This window comes from Telopea speciosissima, chromosome 9 (assembly GCF_018873765.1).
Source record: "Telopea speciosissima isolate NSW1024214 ecotype Mountain lineage chromosome 9, Tspe_v1, whole genome shotgun sequence".
Lineage (NCBI taxonomy): Eukaryota > Viridiplantae > Streptophyta > Magnoliopsida > Proteales > Proteaceae > Telopea > Telopea speciosissima.
The window spans coordinates 17,607,610-17,631,737 of NC_057924.1; the positions used below are offsets into that span (position 1 = coordinate 17,607,610).

Consider the following 24,128-nt stretch of genomic DNA (forward strand, 5'->3'; position numbering starts at 1 on the left):
TCCTACAACATATTTTTTTAAAATTATGTCTTATATATGATGGATGGACACAAATTTAATATATGAGACACCGTTGGCTGATCTACAGTGTGGCGGTGTCGAATTTTTTTTCTGTATTTATTTATTTATTTAAATTTTCTGATTTTGGAAAATTAATTGCTGAAATTAAAAAAATAAAAAATAAATAGGAGAAATATTCTGTTTTAGTTTTAAAAAAGTCAAAAAATAGTTAACGTTTGTAGACTATGTTTGCAGCTGTATTTGAATAGAAATGTTATGTTCTTTAATTAATTTATGTTAATTAATTAATTAGTAACTATTAAAATATTTCTAGAAAGGCAAAATAGCATACTTTGGGGGAAATTTAGAATGAGCTTTGTTGTTTAGGAGTCATATTTATAGTGTTTTTGTTAATAATCTATGAGTTCTTGTTGCAATAGGTTGGTAATTGCTACTTTGCTAGTGTTGCATAATGGGGGACATTGCATGGATGCATGGGAGACCCCTTTCAGCGGACAAGAAGAAGTCAGGATGTAATTATTGTAGGAAGCAAATAATGGCAGGTGGAGCCACTAGATTTAAGTGGCATCTTGCTAGTGGAGATAGGAATGCCACAGGCTGCCCTCAAGTGCCAAGTCAAATAAAGACTACCATGGCACAACATCTGAGGGGTGGAGTAGCAGCTAGGAGGGAGAAGAGGGCAATCAGGGAGGAGTTTGATGACACATGTCTAGATAGGTATCCTGCGTTAGGGAAGCAGGGTTATGACAGTGAGGAGCCAGATGAGTTTGATGATGTAGAACTAGTGGCAGAGGCTGCACAAATGAGGAGGTAAAGTGATGCAGTTATACGTAGGAACAAGTAGGGATTTATGTAATTTAAAGTTTTAGTTATCTTAGAGTCGTGAGACGTTAGTCGCAAGTAGGGTTGAGTCCAAATTCTGTTTCAGTTGAGTCCAAGATAGAGTCAAACTCTAGTTCAGTCTTAGGTTTGGATTAGGGTTCCTTTTGCTTAATTCTAGAAAAGAGCAGTTATTAACCCACAATGGGGTTTAGTTTTTTGGGAATGAAACTTTTTTTGGGTTGAAACAATGGTTGCCGTGAGCTGTTCTTACCGCCCTATTTTCCTCTGATCTCTCTCACGTCTTCCTTTCTTCTCTTATTTTTCTGCTTGTTTTTTTCTGCTTCCTCTTTTCATACCCTGTTCTGGTGCAGGGTAAATCTGCAACAAAGAAGGTTGAACAACCAGCAAGCTGTTGCTCTGTTCTGGAAGGTAGTAGCAGCCCCATATATTCTGGTTGGATCTCCTCCCTCACAAACCTTTGTTCCTCAAGCTTTAGGGTTAAGATTCCCCACCTTAGTGCAACCCAACCCCAAGTGCTTGTTCCGTAAGTCTTCCTTGCTATGAGACTCGACCCTTGAAGAACCCTGCAACTGTGATGTCGTCAGATGTGATTTCAGAGCTTCAAATCTCACTAGGTTGTTGATGCTTGGTACTGTTAGGCTTGTAATCAGCAGAGGATCGAATCACTTCCCTTCGCCTGAAATCTCAGACCCAGCCAACAGAGATTGAAGGTGTTCTCTTCTTCGAGAACAATTCTGGTTTCTCCATCTCTTGGCTTGGCTTGAGGTAGAAGACAACCCCTATTCCAGGATTCTTCTTTCTATTGCTTTAAATTTGATTCTTTAATTTGCTTTCCAAATAACTACCCCTCCCTCTCTAATTAATTACATCCTGCCATTAAGGTTTTACCCATTCCTAGTTTACCCTTTTCACGAATACGTTGCATCCCATTCACTTGAATTCCATTAATTTACGACACTGCCATCCTATTATAAACTTCTGTCTATTTACAATTCTGCCACTAGTCTTATATACTTCCAAATATTTACTGTTTTGCCACTTGTACCTATGAACTGAGTTAACTAATACTTGGGTGGGTCTGTAAGTGATCCAATAAAGGTTAACCCGATCCAAATTGCATTAGTAAGGATGGAGAGCAAAGAGCAATACTTGGGTGGGTCTGTAAGCGATCCAATAAAGGTTAACCCGATCCAGATTGCATCAGTAAGGATGGAGAGCAGAGAGCAACTTAGGATTGAGAATGAGAGAAGGTTACAGATGGCTAGGGCAGCTATTTCATCTAAACAAGCTAGAGATGAGCCAGAGCTAGAGTAACCCCGGAGGAGGAGGTTGAGATATAGAGAGCCAAACATTCCACTCAGGAGGAGCCAGAGTGTGAGGGCTCCACAACCAGACCCAATTCCTAGCCCAATTGGGGCCCCATCCCCACGGGCTACACCCCCACCCCCAGCCCATAACCCAGATGTTGAGATACTTCAGATGAATCCTGCACCCTTTAAGAACCCCAAGTATAAACAAAGGAGTTTGATACAGACATAGACTAATGTGAAGGAGAAAGTGGGGCTTGCTTTCTCCAAGTGGGCTTTCTATCACAGCATTCCAGCCAATGTTACCCGAGGGCCATACTATCAGCACATGTTAGAAGAGATTGGGTCGACTGGCCTAGGAGTGAAGGGGCCAACATCTTATGAGATGTACAATGTTTACCTGCACCACAAGGAAGACTTGATGGAGTAATGAGTATATTGATGGGTCGAAGCCGATGTGGGAGCATTATGGAGTGACTGTGATGGCAGATGGTTGGACTGGACCCACTAGATAATCCATCATCAACTTCATGTTGAATTGAGATGAGAGGACTGTGTTCCTCAAGTCTATTGATGCATCTAAAGAAAAGAAGAATACAAAATATATTTACAAGTTGTTAAAAGAAGTAGTGAAAGAGGTGAGAATGGAAAAATATGGTACAGGTGATCACTGGCAATGGTAACAACTTCAAGAAGGTAGGGGAAAAGCTGATGAACAATACCAGTTACCGTCTCTTGTAGACACCATATGCTGCCCGCTGTATCGATCTCATGTTGAAGGACATGGGGAATTTGAAACTTGTGAAAGGGGTGGTAGAGAAGGCAAGACAAGTGAGTACCTTCATCTATAATTATGGATTTACTCTGCAAATGTTGAGGACCAAGTGTGGTGGTGACTTAGTTCGTCTAGGGATTACACTATTTGCAACTAATGGGATTGCTCTTCAAAGCTTCAAGTTGAAGAAAGTTGGACTTAGGTAGATGTTTGCTTTTGAGGAATGGTTTGATTGGTAGGGGTCTAGTTCTAGTGGAGGTTGGACAGCTCAGACCACCATTTCTAGAGACAAGTTCCGTGATGATCTCCAGAAGATCGTAAAGATCTTAGACCCAATTGTCACCGTGTTGAAACTTGTAGATCAGCAAAGGAAACCAACCTTAGAACATTTGTGGGCAGCCATTGATATGATAAAGATGCAGGTTAAGACAGTTTATAAAACGGGTAATAGAAAGTTTATTCAAATTATCAAGGATCGATGGGAGAGATAACTCATGCATCCACTATATAAGGCTGGTGAGTTGTTACTTTATTAACTTCAATTCAACTGGTTAATTTGTGATTGTCATTTAGTTTCTTATTGTGGTACTTTGTTGTGTTCAGCATACTATCTAAATCATAAGTACCACTACATGCATTGATTTGGGATGAGGCAAAGATTTGATAGATGCAGTTCATGCAGTGGTTGCTAGATTTGAGCCAAATGCAAATAGACAAGGGATTATCAATGCCGAGGTAAGAATAAACTATTGTTTAGTCTTTAACAAATTAATGCAAATATAATTGTTGGTATTGACGCTAACTAAAACGTATACAAATGAAAGTTTTTAGGGATGCCATTGGGAGTTTCGACCGATCAATGGCAAAAGCGGCTCGGGATGGCGTTGTTGCTGGTTGGTCCAATCACCTTAGTCTTTCCATTCATATTTATGTACCCATATTTAACTATTACCTAACAATAATCTTTAATGTTATCTTGTAGCTGAATGGTGGTTGCAATATGGCAGCGATTCACCCAATGATGCAGATACATCACCAAAAGAGGCTTATTTTGATGGGAATAAGTCTAGGGTTAGGTTATATACATGTTGGGCCTTTGGTCCCATGGGTTTTCGATATAATAGGTCACTTTTATGGATCTAAAGTAGGGGTACATAGATTGCATAGGAGATTAGCTTTACACTTAGTTTATTTTCATGTTTTAGTGTTTTAAATTGCACTGGTCCAAAGCTAGTTTGAATTGGTGGTTCAATTTAAGTGACTTAAGTACCTTTTTTAGGCCCTGTTTGTTTATAGGGATACATGAGGTGGGAGAGTTGCTTAGGTGGGACCCATGTGTTGGTTGGGTAACCAATAGGGGTGGGAAAGTGAGACCCTATTGGAATTTAGGAACTTTCCCAAATTTTATGTACGTTTGATTAATCGGGGATGGGAATACTCTGGACTCTAGAGAGAGAGGCATCTTCAATCCGAGCTCCTCCATATTAGCGAGAGATTCAAGGATTCAAGTAAGGGTGTCAAAACCAAACCGAACCCGAATACTGAGCTGAATCAACTGAACCGAACCAAATAAATCCAGTTGGTTTCGGTTCTGGTATATGAGCATTTAATTCAGTTCGGTTCGTTTTGTTTTAGTTCAAAAACCGTCGATTTGAACCAAAACCGAACGAATACTATACTTAAATCCAAAACCCTATATCTTTTTTTAAATGCTGTTGCCTTTCCTTTTGGAACTATAATTTTGATGTGTTTCTCTGACTTTATTGATGGGTAAGCTGAAATATAACATCTGAAAGTGGAGAACTCACTTGGGATTTTTATTTATTTATGACTATTTCTGGTTCCTTTAAGGTTTTGTGAGCATTTTATTTATACAAATGAAATTTCTTGAGAACACAAGAAGCCAACAACAATTGATAGCCTAGCAGAATGGAAACGTATTGGAGAACTGAATTGAAACCATATTGGAGAACCGAATTGGAACCGTATTAGACCCGTATTGGAAACCGAATTAGAAACGTAACCGAAACGAACCGAGAAGGTTCGGTTTCCACTTCCAGAACCGACTCGGTTCTCGGTTCGGCTTCGGTTCACACCATCAAGGCATGGAACCGAACCGAATGACCGAAACCAAACCGATAGACACCCTTAGATTCAAGGGGGATGTTTGTGGGGGTTTAGGGGTGAGTTTTTTCACTGGTGATTCATACCGCTGGTCAGAGTAATCCCCTTTTTTTTTAATCAAAATCATCTCCCGTCCTCATCTTCTTTCGCCCCCTTCCCCCATATTTATTTTCATATTTGCAGCCCAGCCGCATGCTGCCTGCAACTCTGGAATAGCAAAGACCATCGAGACTGGAAATAAGGAATCGACTTCTTCTTTCTCCCCCTTCTGAAACGAATCTCATGGCTTGAGAGCTCTGGGATAGCACACCATCAAGAGTGACGATCTACAAATCTGGAAGCGACTTCTTCTTTCTCCCCCTTCTGAATCAATCTCATGGCTTAAGAGCTCTGGGATCACAGTATCACACACCATCAAGACTGAAAATCTGCAAATCGACTTCTTCTTTCTCCCCTTCTGAATCAATCTCATGGCTTGACAGCTCTGTGATAGCACACCATCGAGACTGAAAATCCACAAATCTGGAATCGACTTCTTCTTTCTTCCCCTTCTGAATCGATCTCATGGCTTGAGAAATATAAAATGCAGACACAATCGAGACTTATAAATCTTTTTCAGCGTTGGGCGACTGTGAAAATGAAGGCAGGAAACTGGAATTGAAACTACACGGGCTTTTGAATAGCTCGGATGGAAGATGATGCCCTGTTTATTTTTGAGTGTGGCTGCTGTCAGGCAGGGGTGCAATGAACTTGCAGTGATGGGTACCCAACAGATTTCCCTGGATTTTTCGCAAAGTCCCGTGTATTTGGTGGGACTTTGCAAGGGGTTGGGGTGGGAGAAACTTCCTGCCACGTCGTCCGACAATAAAAACTGACAACCTTTTGTTTGTCGATCCAAGTTTCCACCCCCATGAAAACAAACAAGATGCTTTAGGCAAGGGGTGGGAAAGTTAGTACAACTATCCCACCCGACCAAAATCCCGCTAATCAAACAGGGCCTTATTTAATGTAGTTTTGTTTTTCTTTGGGTCCATACCTCCCACGAATTAGTCAAGGGAGGTAATATTAGAGTTAGCCAGCTAGGAGTATTTACACTCCTAGGCTGCATAGGAATTGGGCCTTTGGTCACTATAAATAAAGGAATTCGGTGGAGATATTTCTCACCTCTTAATTTTAGAAAATTGTTATTGCTGCTCTGAAACCTTATTTCTTCTTTGAAGAATTGCTTTGTGTTTGATCAAAGCTGGTGGGATTGGCGTCTGATCCAATCGACATTCTACAGTGTGAAGCCCGAGTGGTTCCTCTCAAGTTCTACTTTCAAGTTTCTGTCCAAGATTAAATTTTTATTCAATAAACAAGCTGCTGACAAGGATTCTCTGCACACCAGTAGTTTGAAACATCCCCCATCCCCATACTTCTTCTAATCCTCTACAGCCCCAACCCTAGTTTTCCCCTTTGTTATTTTCAATTTCCCATACCCTAAATTCGCCACAGATCTAACCAGCCATCCAAATTTCATCAAACTTCAACCACAACACCCCTTGCAAAGAGCCATGAAGCCACATAATGAATCTCAAATATGAAATATCCTTCTAGATCCAAGCAAAGACCCTGGCAATGATTAGGCTGTCCAAAAACCAAGGTAACTGACTTCAACTCCCCTAATTCTGGTTTTTATCTGCAACTCCAACATGGCCAAATATACCATTATGATGTTTAACAAGGGTGGCAATCAAGTGAATGAAGCAAGTAGTAGGCTGTCTCATGTTCTACACCCAGCCAAAACAAGCCTAGTATCTATATATGGGCTACAGACAGGTGTGGCAGAAGCCAGCCCATTTATAATTAGTTATATATAATAAACCATTTTGTCAATCACAATAAAATTTGTTAACTGGGCAATTAGGCTGGTTTGGGCTGGTTTTTAGGAGTTTAATTTTTTTATTTTAATTATGTACAGTTGGTCTAGATAGGATGGGAAAGTAAAATTGAAATCCAGACCTGATTTAGACTTAGTTTCCTAATCTACTTCAGTTTCCTAGTTAGTGCGGGAACTCCATCTTAGCCACACAAAAGGAGGTATCCTTGTCTATTTGGGTCATGGTTTTTAGTTTCGGTTGAAACTTGCACAGTTTCGAGCTTGTCCGAGATGAAACCAAGGGTCAAAACTGGTTTGTACAAGGTTTCACAAGTTTCGACACTTGGTTTCAACCAAGAACTGGGAGTTTTGCAAGTATCGACACTGCCAAGGGGGATTATGCCTAAATCTCTTAATTTCTTCCTACTTTTTGGCATTCTTCTACTCATTACCCTTCTACAGAGGTAATGGTTTTTTTTCCCAAATCTAATTTTTGGAATACTTAGGCTGCGTTTGGTAACGGTCTGAACAAAGAACGTCCGTTCTTGACTAGAAACGTTCTTTTACGTTCTTGGTATAGAACGGCATTACGAGACCGAAAATGACCGTTTAGTAACGTTCTCAAACGCTGTTCGAAACGAAAATGGTGTTTGGTAAAATCTATTCTTCCTTATTTGATATTAATTACAATAATGCCATTCTTAGTCAATTATACCAAAAAAATACTTGTAAAAACCTTTCTCTTACCAACCTTAGCATAAAATTAAAATATCTCATTAACATAACCTAAGTAAGTATAAAAATATTTCAAATTTGAAAGATGCCATTAAAATTGGGTTCTTGTGTGGATTAGTGTCATAATTGACTATGCTATGAGCAGTTGAATAAAAGGGCCTTGGTGGATTCGAACCACCATCCCCTTGGAACATGCTCATGTGCCAAGTGCTCTACCAATTTGAGCTAAAGACCCATCAAATAGAGAACCAAAAGAGAAATATAACAAAAAAATTAAGTAGCATGAATCTCTACATGAGGAATGCAATGGGCAAAGGTCTAAAACAGAAATACATCATTCCTCCTCTCTTGGCTCGCAACTCGAAACAGATCTTCTTCATCATATCCCTCACTTGTTGATACACACCAATGCATCATTCATTCTCTCTCTCGATTCACACTTAACAAGGAGGGGATTGATATTTGATACTTCTCGAGGCCTTTATTAAGTAGCAATGAAATTTTAAAACATGAATACATGAAAACAACAGAGTATAGTATGGTTGTTCTTTATTTATATTCTCTTTCAAATAGAAGTGCTTGAGGAACCCTCTATGGCCTACGCTTTTTACCTTTTGGCCTCGCAAGTCACACCCAACCAATCTTTTATACAAAGATAGAACAAGAAGTCTGCTAAGCTTTCATGGCTAGAGACCAATGGGCATAATAGGTACACAAATGCTTGATGTCACTAAGCTTTCATGTCCCGAGAAAAACAAGTCTCATAGTCAAAGCTTATAAGAGAGTGAGGAAAGATCTCTCTCCTTTAAAATCTTGAACTTTTATTAGAATAGTACAATTCAAAGGAATAAATTTCACTTTTTATACCCTATATTTTGCATGATACAATGTGGTTTTTAAAACACATTAATAGCTACAATCAATATTCTTGCCTTGTTCACTTGTTTTCAATTCAAAATTTCAATAAACCTCAATGAAACCCCCAATCAACCTCGGTGTTCCGATCATCATCTATGTTTGTTTTTTAACTTCTTTGCTTTTTCTTGGTATCTCTTGGTTAGAATCTAGCCTCTGCCTTTTGATTGATTTATTAACATAGCCCAAGCATTGGGTGGTCATATGAACATCCATAGGAGAGATAGAGCAAAGACCAAACATATTGAACAAATGTATACCTAAAACAGAGACAATCGTAAAAATCAAATATGCTTGGGCAAACCCTAATGTCCATACTCTTTGAGAAAATGCAAAATAACATTAAAACTTTATAGTAGAGATATCACAGTGACTTTTTCACTTGAGAACCTTGCGAGATGAGCATAACTTCCGCTTCAAATTAAATAAAATCTAATTTGAGAGAAAGGGGGTTGCAGAGAAAGTGAGAAATCGGTGTGAAAGAGAAACACGATCACCACTATAATATTTACCTACGAAAGGAGAATGTCGATGAGCACGAGACTTAGATGTGAATGATGATCTTCTTTTTTCCGACTCGTGGATCCTATGCAACTCATGGCGTCCCTTACGGAGCTGGACTCCTTCTTTGATCCCCTAAAAAACCATCTAGAGATTGATGCAACCCATATGAAGAACCCTTGCGAGCAAATTTCCCTCCAAAACTAGATTCCCCATCAGGCTTCATCACCCAGGATCAAGAGAAAGATGAAATAGAAGAGGAAACAAACAAATCAAAGAAGCAGAAGAACTGGGACAAGAGAAAGAGAGAGAGAGAGAGAGAGAGAGAGAGAGTTGCGGAGATTGCGATAAAGAGTTGTAGAGAGCTGAGAGAGAGAGACGAGAGAGAGAGAGGGACAGAGCGAGACGAGAGAGAGAGAGAGAGATAGCGAGCAGAGAGAGAGACAGAGACGAGAGAGAGTGAGGGAGAGAGCGAGACAGAGAGAGCTAGAGCAGTGAGAGAGAGAGAGAGAGAGCAAGCAGAGAGAGTGAGAGGTAGAGAGAGGAGAGAGAGAGAGAGAGAGAGAGAGAGAGATGAGATCGACACGGTTTACCTTCTTTGCCCGCTACTTCTCTTCCCTTCTCTTCCCGAGATCTATCGCAAGCTTTTGCCTTCTAACCCAAAATCACGGGTTTTGACGATTGATCGCGACAACTTTTCGTTCTTGTTCTTTACGGACCGTCTTGGAGCGTGCGCAAAGAACGTTCTTTTGGTGCTCAAGACCTCCGGTTCGTTCTAAAAGAACGAAAAAGCGAACCGCAAAACCAAACACTTTTTCATGTTTTTTTGTTCTTTTTGAACAAAGAAACTTGACTGCTGTCAATACAGCGCACTCTTAGTATATAAACATAGTGTTGGGCACAAAATGTCATGGGATACATATGTGCAGATTTGGAAGAGCGTCACAGACATCTTCAGTGGTACGCAGCTCGTGGATTAGACCCGCCAAGACACACCATGTATTGAGTGGTGAATGTTCTATATTTGTATTTCCATAACCTAATGTACGTTTTGATTGTTTTAATTGCATATTAAAATTTCCAGTAGCTAAATTATAAGGAATCGGAGTTTATAGTAGGGCTAATGTACAACAGCATTCAGCGTATATAGCAAACTTGGGTCCAAACCACAAGTACCATTTTGGGTGGTTTTCTTGTGAAACTAATTCATAGAATGGGTGTAAAATGGTAAAAATTGACAGCACAAAAAAATGGTAAAAAAAACCATTTTTTGGGCCTCAAAACCTGGGTTTCGATTAGCCCAGAAAAAAAAATCCCAGATTTCGACTGAAACCTTGTCGAAACCCAAGATATATTGGTTTTGGCCAGGCCTCGAAACCTTCATCCTTGATTTGGGTTAGTTTCTTTATTGATTGAGTCAATTTAGAATGCCACCTCATCCCAATTGATTGGGAGGTTCAAGAATCCTTTTTTCATTCCTTTTGTGATTATGTTTTCAGCATTATAAAGCAACACAAAGTCCTAAAAGCCTCCCCCATGATTTGATTGAATGGAAAAGATAATATTTAATTTGTTTGGAGTTGAGATTGTTGTTACTTCTCTCTTGGCCCTCCTCTCTTGCCCCCCGTCCCAACAATTTGGGCTTTCTCTTTCTCTTTCTTCTTCTCCTCTAGCAGGTCGATCTCCCTCCTAAGTCCCACTCTTCCACCAATCGACATACATCAACTTGGTATCAGAGCAAAACCTGGCCATAAATACCATGGATCTTACCCTCTTATTTAACTTCTGGTGCAAACCTAAAAGGACTACAAGCCAAGATTGAAAACTGGTAGAGAATAGGGTTTTGATTTGAACTTGGTTTGATTAGGCTAGGGTTGATTGACTGCTGGTTCTAATTGAATATCAGTGACAAGTTCTTAAAATTAATCCTGGTTCTGTAATGACCAGATTAGGGAATGCTGCACGGACTGGGTATGTGAATAGTTACAAAAAAGTGAAGTTGTAAGGGGTTGGATTGAAGCTAACCTGCAACAAAAGGTGCTGCTGTAACTTTGCTGATGGAAGCTTGAGGTTGAAGATGATGAAACACAAAAAAAAGATAAATATAGCAAACTAGAGTCCCACTAGTTGCCAAGCCATAGGAGTCCCACCTTGGCCCACTATAGGAGTCTCACCTAAGCATACTTGATAAACTCACAAGCTTGTTCTCAAAGAGAAGAAGGCTAAGTCTTTTTTTTTTTTTTTTTTTTTTAAGAATTTTGTAATGGCAAAACAGCCATCCACGATTTGAATTTATAAGGGAGGAAGGAGTTCCAAAAACTCCTTGGATACATGTAAGTAATTAATGGACTGTTGGTATTCCCAGCCCATTACATAGAAAACATCCCCCCATGCATCTAGGAACAATAAACAAGAACCTAAGAACTACAAACAAGAAAAATAATAAATCTGCCTAGAAGTATGAAAATAAGCCACTACTAAGTATGCCTTCCTTGTACCCACATTTAGGCCCATTAAAGTGGCCCATTACAAAGAAAACACATAGAATCAAAGGCCCAATGTATACATAACCCCACCCAAGGCTTATTTCCAATAAAATAAGGCCATTATGTGACTTATCTGCATCAACTTCAAGTCTTGCAAACGAAAGATTAAAGTGAATCTTGAAGAGACTCGACAACTTGAGGAATTTAAGAACCAAGTGCATCCTCACTTCCAATCATATGGAAACTCCTTTTGATAAACTTATGCAAGTTAGTGAAACGTGGGTGGAAGAGTTGAAAGAGTCGCCACAAAAGGAAAAACTTCTTGTCCATATTACAATTGATGTAGAACAAAAAGTAACGGCAGAAGAAGGCGGGGTGATTATTGTTCATGACGTGGATACAGCCCTAATTGTTCAATTCTCTTACAAAGAACATGAGGTTGTGGGTGAAGCAACAAAAGATTCTAGGCAGCAAAGGATGTGCCACCAGCGCTTCAACTTCTGATCCTGGTTTGTAACAATGGTGTGGAGTAAGAGAGAATCTTCCAAGATCTCCTATTCCTCCCATTCTACAAAACTCAAGGGCGAGTAGTTTCAAACAAGGGGGAATAGTGCAGGAGCATGATAACAGCAACCCTTGCGGTTTTGGTTTAGGTCAGTTTGGTTCAGTTTTTGTCCAAACCTGACCCATGGTTCAAATTCTGGTTCACTCGAGCTTATCCAAATCGTGGGGCCCAGTTGCGAAGCTTCTTTAACACCTTGCAGCTCCAGAATTTTCAGATTTTATAGAATCTCCAGCAACCATGGGCTGGTTTTTAGAGTTTAATTACTTCATTTTAATTCTGCTTAGTTGTTTAGATAAGCTATGAAAGTAGTATTTGAATCCAGACCTGATTTAGACTTAGTAATGCAGCTCCAAGAAGGAAGAAGAAGAAGAAGAGGCCCTGAACTTAGGGTTTGAATAGGGAGCCGTAGGTTAGGATTTATATTTTTCCATACTTAGTTTACTTTTTCTGTTTTAGATTGAATCGGGTTAGAATTGGTTGCATCCAATGGGTTCGATGGGTTTAATTTAAGTGAAGAGTTCTTATTGGTTAATAGGTTCTTATATCCAATTGGCTAATATGGAATCTTCTTTTAAATTAGTTGTTTAAGTTAGAGTCTTTTATTTTTAAGTTAGTAGGGGTATCTTAGTCAATTTACTGTTTTAATTTAATTAAGTTAGTTTAGAACTCTTCCTTCCACGATTTTAGAAGGAAGAGACATTAATTTGTACTAGGATTTGGCTTAGGCCTTTATTATAAATAAAGTATATCGTGGAGGGCTCCCCCACAGAATTTTGAATTTTAAAAATACAGATTCCGTGGCTGCCATTGCTGCTGTTCCTTGCTCCCTTGTGTGAGTGTGCATCCTTGTGGATTTCAAGGTGGAATGGTGGGTGGATTCCTGCGACTCTTTACGCCGTGATAGCTGGGAGGATCTTTCTTCGAAGGTGGTTTCATCCTTCAAACATTCAAGCTACTGCCGGTGGATTCCAGTGTGAGTTTGAATCTTAATTTTCTGTTTTTATCTTTCCTTTCATTCCCCATTCGATCCTTTAATTTTTCTGTTCTAATTGCATAAACCCTAGAAGGATCTCAGTTCTGTCCAGATCTGTTTACCCATCAGAAATCATCCAAACTTTGACCACACCCCCCCCCCTCAACATTGTTTACACTCGATCCCAGTTGCTGCCCATATTCATACCCTAAATCCTTCTTCTCCATAAGAACCCCATAAGCCCTAAATTGCCCACAGCCCATTCTGACCATCAGAATTGGACCATATCCTGCGCTTCTGACCATCGATGACCATATCCTGTCGAATCCTCCCCTCACAGTCCCCTACTTTCGATCCCAAACCCAGCTCTCACAGCCCACTTGAAACCCTAGTTTTGTTAGTTTCCCTTAACCCTAAAACCTAACCCTAAATCTGCAGAATTTTAAAACCTAACCAAATCTAATTTTCTTTATACCAAAATAGTCCCCTAAACCTGCATATTGAAACCATATAAGACCCATTCCCAAATTCCCATCCTAAACCCTAGAATTAAGCTAGAACCTAGGCTGTCCATGTGAACCAGCAGCTCCTTTTGCTATTTATTTTGTATCTGGCTCCTAGTAGGATTGTCTCCTATTCTAAGACTACATTAACTTGGTATCAGAGCCATGGATGCACATGGCAACCCAGTGCTGCCACAACCACCCGACCCTATGGCTGCAATGTTAGAGATGTTTCAGAAATTTACTGCTGACCAGAAGACCTTGTTTGAAGACTTTAGAGATGAACACATAGCTATGGCTGAAAGGCTGCAAGTAATTGAGCATAGACAGCCTACACTTAATGGGGACAGTAATGTACCCATAGAAGAAGACAGGTACCAACTCCATTCAGTGGTATAGAGGCTGCATGACAGAGATGGGAGCCCCAGAGATGACTACAGGGGTTATAGAGATGGACACATAGGTCACAGGGACAGATTCAGAGCTGACCGAGATGACAGGGATGATAGAGATCATTACAGAGATCGTCGGGACAGACCCAGATATGCCCGTGAACCTTCTCCGGAACACAGAGATCACCACCGAGGCTACAGAGACAGAGGTCGGCAGCCTACTTTTGAAGAGTATATGAGGTCCTACTTCACTGGAGACTAGGGTACTAATCGGCGCTATACAGGCAACCAAAAGGTGAAGCTTGAGCTGAAAGAATTCGATGGTAACTCTGACCCCCAGGTATTTTATGATTGGCTTGCTGCAATAGAAGATTATTTCGACTGGTATGATCTATCTGAAGAAGGGAAAATGAAGTTAGTCCGTGCTAAACTTGTCGACCTGCACGTGAGTGGTGAAGAACTGCTGAAAGAGAGATGGACTTTAATGGTACTGCACCCCGCACTTGGGAAGACATGAAATATGACCTGAGCAAGCAATATTTACCAAGGCACTTCAGGTCTCAGTTGCAGGATAAATTCAACTCCCTCCGCCAAGGAACCATGACTGTAACTGAGTACATGAGGCAATTCGATGCTCTTTCCTCTCGCACTGACATTAGGGAGGAGGGCATCCAAATGCTTTCCAGGTTCAGGCTGGGTCTGTCAAGTGAGATTAACAGGATACTTGGGGTAGTTGACGTTGTAGACGTTCGAGATTGTTTTGAGAAGGCCTTGAAAGCAGAGGAGTTATTAGCTTCAAGTAAACAGCCAGGGTCTACCTCCAAGCCGGCCTACATCAACAATAGCACCTCAAAACAAGGTTCCTCCATAGGCAACATCTCTCGCCCTGCTGTTCCCCCACGTGTGGATGATAAGGGCAAAGCTCCTATGGGCCGAAATGACCCCTTTACTTGTTATTACTGTCAAGACAAAGGACATATTGCTAGGGACTGCCCACACAAGAAGAAGCCTCTCAACGTGGCTGAAAAAGAAGAAGTTCAAGGTGAAAATGAAGACTAAGGCGGCATCCACATTCATGCACTCCCCCCTGATGATGATGAACATTATTTTGCTGATGAAGATTTACAAGGTGTTCATATGGTACTTCAAGAGGCTGCTGCCCAGCCAGAATTCCAGCCTTCTTCATCCGCCAAAGAGCTGCTGTCCGCATACAAGCTTGAACCATCCGTTGAAGATAAGCTGAAGAAACTTTATCCTAAATTGGAAGACCATTTGGTGATCTCCAGCCATTCATCGGAGATGAATGATTTCAACACGGGGAGAGTTGATGTAGCTCCAAGAAGGAAGAAGAAGAAGAAGAGGCCCTGAACTTAGGGTTTGAATAGGGAGCCGTAGGTTAGGATTTATATCTTTCCATACTTAGTTTATTTTTTCTGTTTTAGATTGAACCGGGCTAAAATTGGTTGCATCCAATGGGTTCAATGGGTCTAATTTAAGTAAAGAGTTCCTATTGGTTAATAGGTTCTTATATCCTATTGGCTAATATGGACTCTTCTTTTAAATTAGTTGTTTAAGTTAGAGTCTTTTATTTTTAAGTTAGTAGGGGTATCTTAGTCAATTTACTGTTTTAATTTAATTAAGTTAGCTTAGAACTCTTCCTTCCACAATTTTAGAAGGAAGAGACATTAATTTGTACTAGGATTTGGCTTAGGCCTTTATTATAAATAAAGTATATCGTGGAGGGCTCCCCCACAGAATTTTGATTTAAAAAATACAGATTTCGTGGCTGCCATTGCTGCTGTTCCTTGCTACCTTGTGTAAGTGTGCATCCTTGTGGATTTCAAAGTGGAAGGGTGGGTGGATTCCTGCCATAGTACTAAAACTCGCGAAATTTCGGTCGAGATATCGAATATTTCGAGTATCTCGACCTGTCCGAAACGAAATGCAAGTCCGAAATGAAAAAATGCAATATTTCGAATATTTTGGAAATTTCGATGAAATTTCGGAAATTTCAGTCATCTCGTTTCAGAAATTTCGAAAATCTCGGTAATTTCGGTCATCTCGTTTCGAAAATTTCGGAAATCTCGGACATTTTTGGCATTTTACACCCACAAAAAAATACCATATTTCGACCGAGATTTCGACGAAATTTCGGTATCTCGGAAATTTCGGTCAGACCGAAACACCGAAACGAAACGAGATTTAGTACCATGATTCCTACAACTCTTTACGCCATGACGGTTGGGAGGATCTCTCTTCGAAGGTGGTTTCATCCTTCAAACATTCAAGCTACTGCCGGTGGATTCCAGTGTGAGTTTGAATCTTAATTTTCTGTTTTTATCTTTCCTTTCATTCCCCATTCAATCCTTTAATTTTTCTATTCTAATTGCATAAACCCTAGAAGGATCTCAGTTCTGTCCAGATCTGTTTACCCATCAGAAATCATCCAAACTTTGACCACACACCCCCCCCCCACCATTGTTGACACTCGATCCCAGTTGCTGCCCATATTCATCCCCCAAAACCCTAAATCCTTCTTCTCCATAAGAACCCCATAAGCCCTAAATTGCCCACAGCCCATTCTGACCATCAGAATTGGACCATATCCTGGTCGAATCCTTCCCTCACAGTCCCCTACCTTCGATCCCAAACCCAGCTCTCACAGCCCGCTTGAAACCCTAGTTTTGTTAGTTTCCCTTAACCCTAAAACCTAACCCTAAATCTGTAGAATTTTAAAACCTAACCAAATCTAATTTTCTTTATACCAAAATAGTCCCCTAAACCTGCATATTGAAACCATATAAGACCCATTCCCAAATTCCCATCCTAAACCCTAGAATTAAGCTAGAACCTAGGCTGTCCATGTGAACCAGCAGCTCCTTTTGCTATTTATTTTGTATCTGGCTCCTAGTAGGATTGTCTCCTATTCTAGGACTACATTACATAGTTAATGAGGGAACTCCATCTTAGCCACGAAAGATTAGGTTATTCCAGTCTACTTGGATTAGTTTCTATATTGATTGAGTCAATTTTGAATGCCACGTCATCCCAATCAATGGGGAGGTTTAAAAGTGTCCTTATTCCTCTTTATTTCTGTTTTCACCAGTATAAAGTAATGTAAAGTCCTAATAGCCTCCACACGATTTGATTGAACGGAATTGATTAGATTTAGTTTATTTTGAGTTGAGATAACATGTCTCTTCTCTATCCTTTCTCCTCTCTCCTCTCTCTTCTCTTGCCCAAACTGCCAACGATATGGATTTTCTCCTCTTTGGCTCTTTTTCTCTCTTCTTCTCTAGCTGATCAATCTCTCTCCCACTTCCATCAATCAACCTGCATCAGAAGTATACAAGGGGGCAATCAGGCAATTTGGGCTGAGGCAAGGACTTGGAATGGTGCTCAGGATGAATCTGAGATGAACTCCACAAGCCCGCATACCTGAACCCCTGCCCAGGCCCAGCCCATGTAACAATCAGCCTAGCAGGCCAGACTCGATAAAGTTGTTTATTAGTCTGGTCAGTTCAGACAGGTATCAATAGGACTAGACAGGCTGGGCCGTGAATCACTACTCCCACTACTTCCTAATAGTCCCAAAATGCACCTTATAAGCAAAGCTGGACCAGAGATTAAAGGAGCTACCATCAAAATTTAGTTTAAGGGCAACACTAATAGGAAGAATCAAGCAATACACCACCATGGGGGAGAAAGAGCTAGATATGATCACCTCAATCCAATCAAATAAAGGGCCACAACCCAATGTAAGTCCCTCTTTCACAAGGTCCAGGGAGGACCGAATTGGGGTCCTACCCTTAAGCATTTTTGCACAAAGTGGCAGCTCTCAAGACTTGAACCTGCATCTTCACGCAAGCAGACCAAGCTTTCTACCATCACACAAGCAACAGCTCCTACCTTAATCCAATTAAATGCCCCCAGTATATACATTATCATCATCCAATTTCCCACTCTGAAGTTTCTGAGAACGAAAAACCCTCCCTGAGACCCATAATCCTACTGGAAATAAGAATCTCCAGTGTTTCACACATACCAAGAGCATGAAAGTGGCAATCTCAAATGAATCAGAGGATATGTTTGGGAGAAGCCTAAAGAACTCCAAAGAAGCAATAGCTATTGTATCAAACCTCCTTCACCAAAGAAAATTTGATGAAGATATGGGGGCTAAAAAAATCATTTTTATGTATAATGAATTGCCTTTCCATAACCTACTTCCAATATTATGAAGCAAGAATTAAAAGAAGGGAATCTCAATACAGGGTATACAAGTCCACATACCACAACTCAACAGATGTATATGCATATCTAGAAACATAGAACTAAAACTCGAACCCAACCCGACCCCTTGGAAAACCGAGTTGACTCTAGATATCTCGAGATCTCGGTCAAGTTGGTGCATTTCCAACTCGAAACCTAGTTTTGGTGGGTTTTAGACCTAGTTTGGGTCTGAAACTTGGTACTCAACCTATTTTAAGTCATTTAGACACAATGGCACTATCAGATTTTGCAAAAACAAAGTCCAAATATGAGTTTCACTTTGGACCCTAGGTTGGTAGGCGACGACGTACTAAAATACCCTATTCTACACACAATTTAGTAATAGAAAGCAATCAAAACAATCAATTAATGTAAAACAACTTAAATAAGCATTAGAAATGTTAAGTGTACAATACATCAATCTGTTTAACAATGTTACATTACATAAAATGTGATTGATTAATGAATTCAGTCCCAAAACTATCCACAGAATTCTCATGTCATAGTGTTGTTGTAGTGTTGTAAATAGTTTGCCACAGCATTTATGTAAGTGTTGTCATCAACATATGCCAATTCCCCTATCCTAGGGTACATGGGCGGTGGTTGCCATGAGGCGTGAGATCCACTACTACTGCCATATAAGGCATGTATGGGTGTGGCTGGTTTGGGACTGGAAATATGGGCCCAAAACCTGACCCCTGTGAAGGCTGTGAGCTCATTTTACCTTTGAGAAATGCTTCAAATTTGAGCTGAATCCTTCAATTTTGTAGCTGAATCCTTCAATTGTGTAGCTGAATCAACTCTCTAACAGGTTGTACTTTGAAATCCGGAGGTAAAATGAGCTCATAGCCTTCACATGGGAAGAAAAGAGGTTCGGGACAGATTTCGATCGAGATATCTCGAGTTCTGTCGAGTTACAATACTTTTAAAGGATAAGATCGGTCGACCCGAGATCTCGAGTTACCCAAGATCTCAACCGAGATATTGCACTTTTAGAACTCGTATTAAGTCTCCTCTCAAACCCTTGGAAAACCAAGATCTCGGTCGAGATCTCGCGAGTTTTAGTTCTATGTCTAGAAGTACGTCACATTCAATATAACATTAGAAGAAGAAAATAAATAATTACCTCAAAAGCCTTTCTGAAGAAGTTCTGAAGAAGCTTCTCATACTTCTGTCTTGCTGAACCAGCTCCAACAGCACTACCGTTAAATGAAACAAGTGCTTTTTGAACCGCTTCCTCTTGTGCTTCCCTTAAAGCAACCTACAATACCTAAAATTAGGGCAGAATAATCATTACAAATAAGTTCTGCAAAAGTTATACTTACTTCATCGGGAGGCCTTGAGCGGTCAAAAGCAGACATATAGACCTCCGTAGCTGAATCAAATGCTCTACGACATTCTGCTTCTTCAACACTCTGCAAAAGAAGATCTGCTCAAACACTTCCTGTGCAAATATGCACATGGACAGACAATCTTTTAAATTTTAAAGGAAATAAAACAAAAAGCAGACACCCAAAGAATCCACCTAATCCACACTTTCTAGTCAAAACGATGACAAACACTCGGTGATAAAACAATACTGAATAAATAATTAAATAAAACTACTTAATCCAGTTACAAACAGACCAGCATGGTCTAGTTCTTCTGTCTTTCTGAGCTTTGGACTTTCCACATGCTTGCTTCATACTGTCACATACTTGATAAACTTAGAGTTGTATCTAATTATTAAAGCAATTATATCACTTATAATAAATGCCTGATTCAATGCAGAAGAGCATCACACCATCTAAATCACAGACAAGCAAATATAGTTCACAGGTAATAAAAGAAAGGGATATGTTTCATAACTGTGACCTAGAAAAGGGAGACTAGACCTGGGATGGTAGTTGCACAGATTCAAGATTTCTCTCTTTCTTAATTGAACTAGCCTCCAACTTATGCCCTTTTCATCATGCAGAATTGCATTTGAACTCATTTATGCAAGAAGACTGTTCTGTCTGGTTGTCGTGTTTGAAGGTTGAAGACAACCTCTTGTTGAGGTTTGTTTAGCCCCTTATATTTTATTTCCAAAGTTACCCCTTACCTTTTGTTTCTAACTCAACTTCTGTCCCTTAAATATTTTAGTTCCAAGTTCACTCTTGCCTTTTAAGTTTTAAGTCTAATTCCTCTTTCATCCTTACCCTATTTGATTACTCAGCTATCCTTTTAGATTCTGTTTAATTACAAAAGGGCCACCCCACTTTAAAAACTTTAGATTATTTACAGAACTACCAGCGCTTGTATTTGGATTTTAATTGTTTGAGTGGGTGCATAAGGGCATGTTTGGTTCGGAGTACCAATTGGTGCTGCACTAATTGGGTCATGATTCCGAAAATAATAAACCGTTTGGTTCAAATTGGTGGTGAGCCGATTTCAATTCATAAATCTGGGTGATTCCACTTTTTCAATGTAAATGGGTATCTATGTTGGGTCCACCTCTATAGGTGGACCCATATTTGATTCCCAAAAATCTAACCTAAATATAAATACCTTTTCTATTTGTGAACCAACACTGATTCAAGTTATCGGCCATTACCTCTCAACATTCGACTCTTCCGCCTCCTGCGAAGGAACGAACTCTCCAAGCTTCAACTGGTTCGTCTCCTTCGAAGGGAAGACCTTCAACCCTAGAGTGGTTCAGCTGCTGCGAAGGTAAGATCGCTGTCTGTCTCATTATCTATCTCCATCTTTGTACCTCTCTCTCTATCTATCTATTGCTCGATAGCTCTCTCTCTCTCTCGCCTTCTCTAGCTTTGGTTTTGTAATCCTAGGGTTTACAACTCTAGCAGATTCAGAGTTTTAAAGAAATGAATCAAACCCTATTTTGGGTATGATTCATTCTATTTTGTAATATGATTCATTCTATTTTGTAAACCCAGGGTTTCCCCTGATTTCAATCGTAATGAGACACCCGGCTCTGGCTGCCAGAGTGTTCAGAATGGGGTGGAAATTAGATTTCTGCTGTTCTTTTCTCCAGTGTATTGATGCAATAGCTTTGTTTGGACCAAAATGATAAGTATTTCCTGATTCGAGATGTTTTTCCATTTCCTGTAGCACTTGTGTTCTTAAAGTGATGATGGATAAAATGGGAAACAATCAAAATTCATGCATATTAGGTTCTATTAAAATGAGGAAGTAGAATATGCATATATATGCTTACATTTTCTTAGCCACTTCTCTCTTGCTCCAGCACTTGCTTTCATCTTTGCATTGTGGTTAATCTGAGCACTCAGTTCTAAATTGCTCTCAAATATGTTAGAGGGATCATGCAACCAAGCTTTAATTGGAAGAATAATTTTGATTGTGTTAAGATGGTAATTATCACGATCATGTGACTATGTGAAGGGAGCAGCAGACATAGTAGATAAGCTTTTTGGTTAAGACTTAATTAAGAGCTTACCTTAAAAAGTAAACTTTAAGGTAGCCTTCGAACTAGGGAACCCCACCTGAAATCTTAGGCCAAACCTGTTCATGGTTCAATTATTTGACTTCACCCACATCACATATGGAATCATTTTAGCTAGAATTGACGTATTGGTTCCAAAACTTTTTAAAGTTGATGTCTCATTAGAGAACAAAATACCATAAAAGCTTCTTAAACATTATTATCATACAAGCAAAAACAACCCTTAAATGAGAGTTGGTTTGTAATTTTGGAAAAAGAAGCATCTCAGCAAAAGTTCTTGTGGAAGTGAATGGGTTTGTCCCCTAGTTTTGATCATGATTATATTGGCAGTGACCTCTGTTCCCTAATTGTGGAAAGTCATTAGAATAAGAGGACATCATCCATCATGACAGGGTCTCATTTTGGATTTCATGGTTCAATTATAGTAGTTAAGCTTTCCTCTTATCTTTACAATCCAAACCTCATTAAAGAGATGCCCCATTTAGAAAACAGATTACCATTAAAGCTTTCTTGTTTTTTTCTCTCCATTAGCTACTTAAATAAGAATATGATTGTTATACTGGAAGAAGGCATCTAAGCCAAATGTCATGTGGAAGTGAATGAAAATGTCTCCAATTGAGATCTTCTCACTGATAAAATCTAAGTCTATTGTTTTTATTTGTGGGTAGTGGTATGCTTGTGTGGTCTTTTGGGGTGACTTGTATTGCAGATAAGGCACAAAATCAAATGGGTAAGTCATGAACCCTTTAAAGACACAGATCAAATGGGTAAATCAAATGGGTAACTCTTATGAAATCTGAGTTTTCCCATGTGGTAGATTACACTTAATACTTCTCAAAGATTTGAACTTTTGTTTTACAATCTTCTGTAGAATATGAGATCATTCTTGGTACACAACAGAATGTCTTGTGATACTTGTGAATTTTGCATACTGTTGCATTTATAGCTGTTGAGGTGAAACTACCCTCAGTTTTCGTGAATGAATTTGTAATTCGTGAATGTGGCAGAATGTGCCGTATGTATTTGTACCTTCTAAGCAAGCCCTTGGTAGAGCATGTGGAGTCACTAGACCAGTGATTGCTTGTTCTGTGACAAGCAACGAGGGAAGCCAGTTGAAATCTCAAATACAGCAATTGAATGCACTGGGTCTCCTTTGAATGCACTTTCAAGCCATTCTGACACTGGGAAATACTCTCTCTGAAGTTAATTAAATGGTGGTGGTCTCGGCTTTATCAGTTCCAAAACCAGAAATGGTTGGGATAAATCCACTGGGGTTACTTTGTTTCAAGATTTCAACTGCCCCACCACTTTGTCCTGTTATTCTGTACAGGACTAAAAAAAACCCATTTGTACTACCACATAACTCGAAGATAGAAATCTGTCTTTTGGCCATTTTTATCTAATCTTTTCTTTCTAACAAACTCAAGATAAATTGATATTTCTGAGTTCTTCTTTTTGTGGGGTTGAGAATCAAACTGATTAGAAATCCCTAATCAATGAGTACTTGATGGGTCTTTAGCTCAAATAGGTAGAAATCCCTAATCAATGAGTACTTGATGGGTCTTTAGCTCAAATTGGTAGAGCACTTGGAACATGAGCATGTTCCAAGAGGATGGTGGTTCGAATCCACCAAGGCCCAATTTTTATTCAACTGTTCATAGCATAGTCAGTTATGACACTAATCCACACAAGAACCCAATTTTAATGGCATTTTTTAAATTTGGCATTTTATAATTACTTTGGTTATGTTAAACAAGGATGTTGGAGCAACATACAAGGGAGTTGGAGGACTTTCTTGATGCTGTCAAAAAACTTGACCTTAACAAGTGATGATGCCTAGGAGGAGGGAATAGGATGTCACAATAGCATAACAACTTTTTAAATATATATTTTATTCATGTAATGAATGACAAGGACAACTGTTGGATAAGAACTCAATTAATTCCTATTTTATTCAAGTTTAAACATTAGTTGAAATGGTTAATTCTTCATAATTATTTCATTTTCTAGCCATAGAGTAGCCAATCTGATGGTAGGATCTATCTGAACCAAATAGTTTTTCATACAAATCCAATCTGAATCTAACTGACAGAATCAGGGAAACCAAACAGTTTTTCATATAAATCCAAATAGAATCCAATTGACAGACTCAGGGTAACCAAACAGTTTCTCAGGATGATTCAGCTAAAAGACTTAGGGTAACCAAACAATTTTTCTGTCAGGACAATGGATCCATTGGTGCAGCACCAACATCAATGCAACCACCAATTGGTTCTCCGAACCAAACACGCCCTAAGCGATCCAAACCGGGTTTTCGGAACTGCAAATCACACCAATTTGGTATCAGAGCTGAAGCTCCTCCCCCAATCCTATATTATGGTGGCCAATAGTGAAGTTATTCAACAGCTCAACTCCC

At 39.6% G+C, this 24,128-nt stretch overlaps 1 protein-coding gene across 1 annotated transcript in view; it reads right to left on the minus strand.

Annotated features, from left to right (window-relative positions):
• The window catches only part of LOC122640353 (guanylate-binding protein 2-like), a 68,165-nt gene that overhangs the window by 5,284 nt on the left and 38,753 nt on the right, over positions 1–24,128 (minus strand). Inside the window, exons 8-9 of the mRNA XM_043833516.1 lie at positions 19,593–19,682; positions 19,394–19,528 (exon numbers count right to left, since the gene is read on the minus strand). Of these exons, the coding sequence (XP_043689451.1) occupies positions 19,394–19,528; positions 19,593–19,682 (225 nt within the window). The remainder of the gene's footprint in view (positions 1–19,393; positions 19,529–19,592; positions 19,683–24,128) is intronic.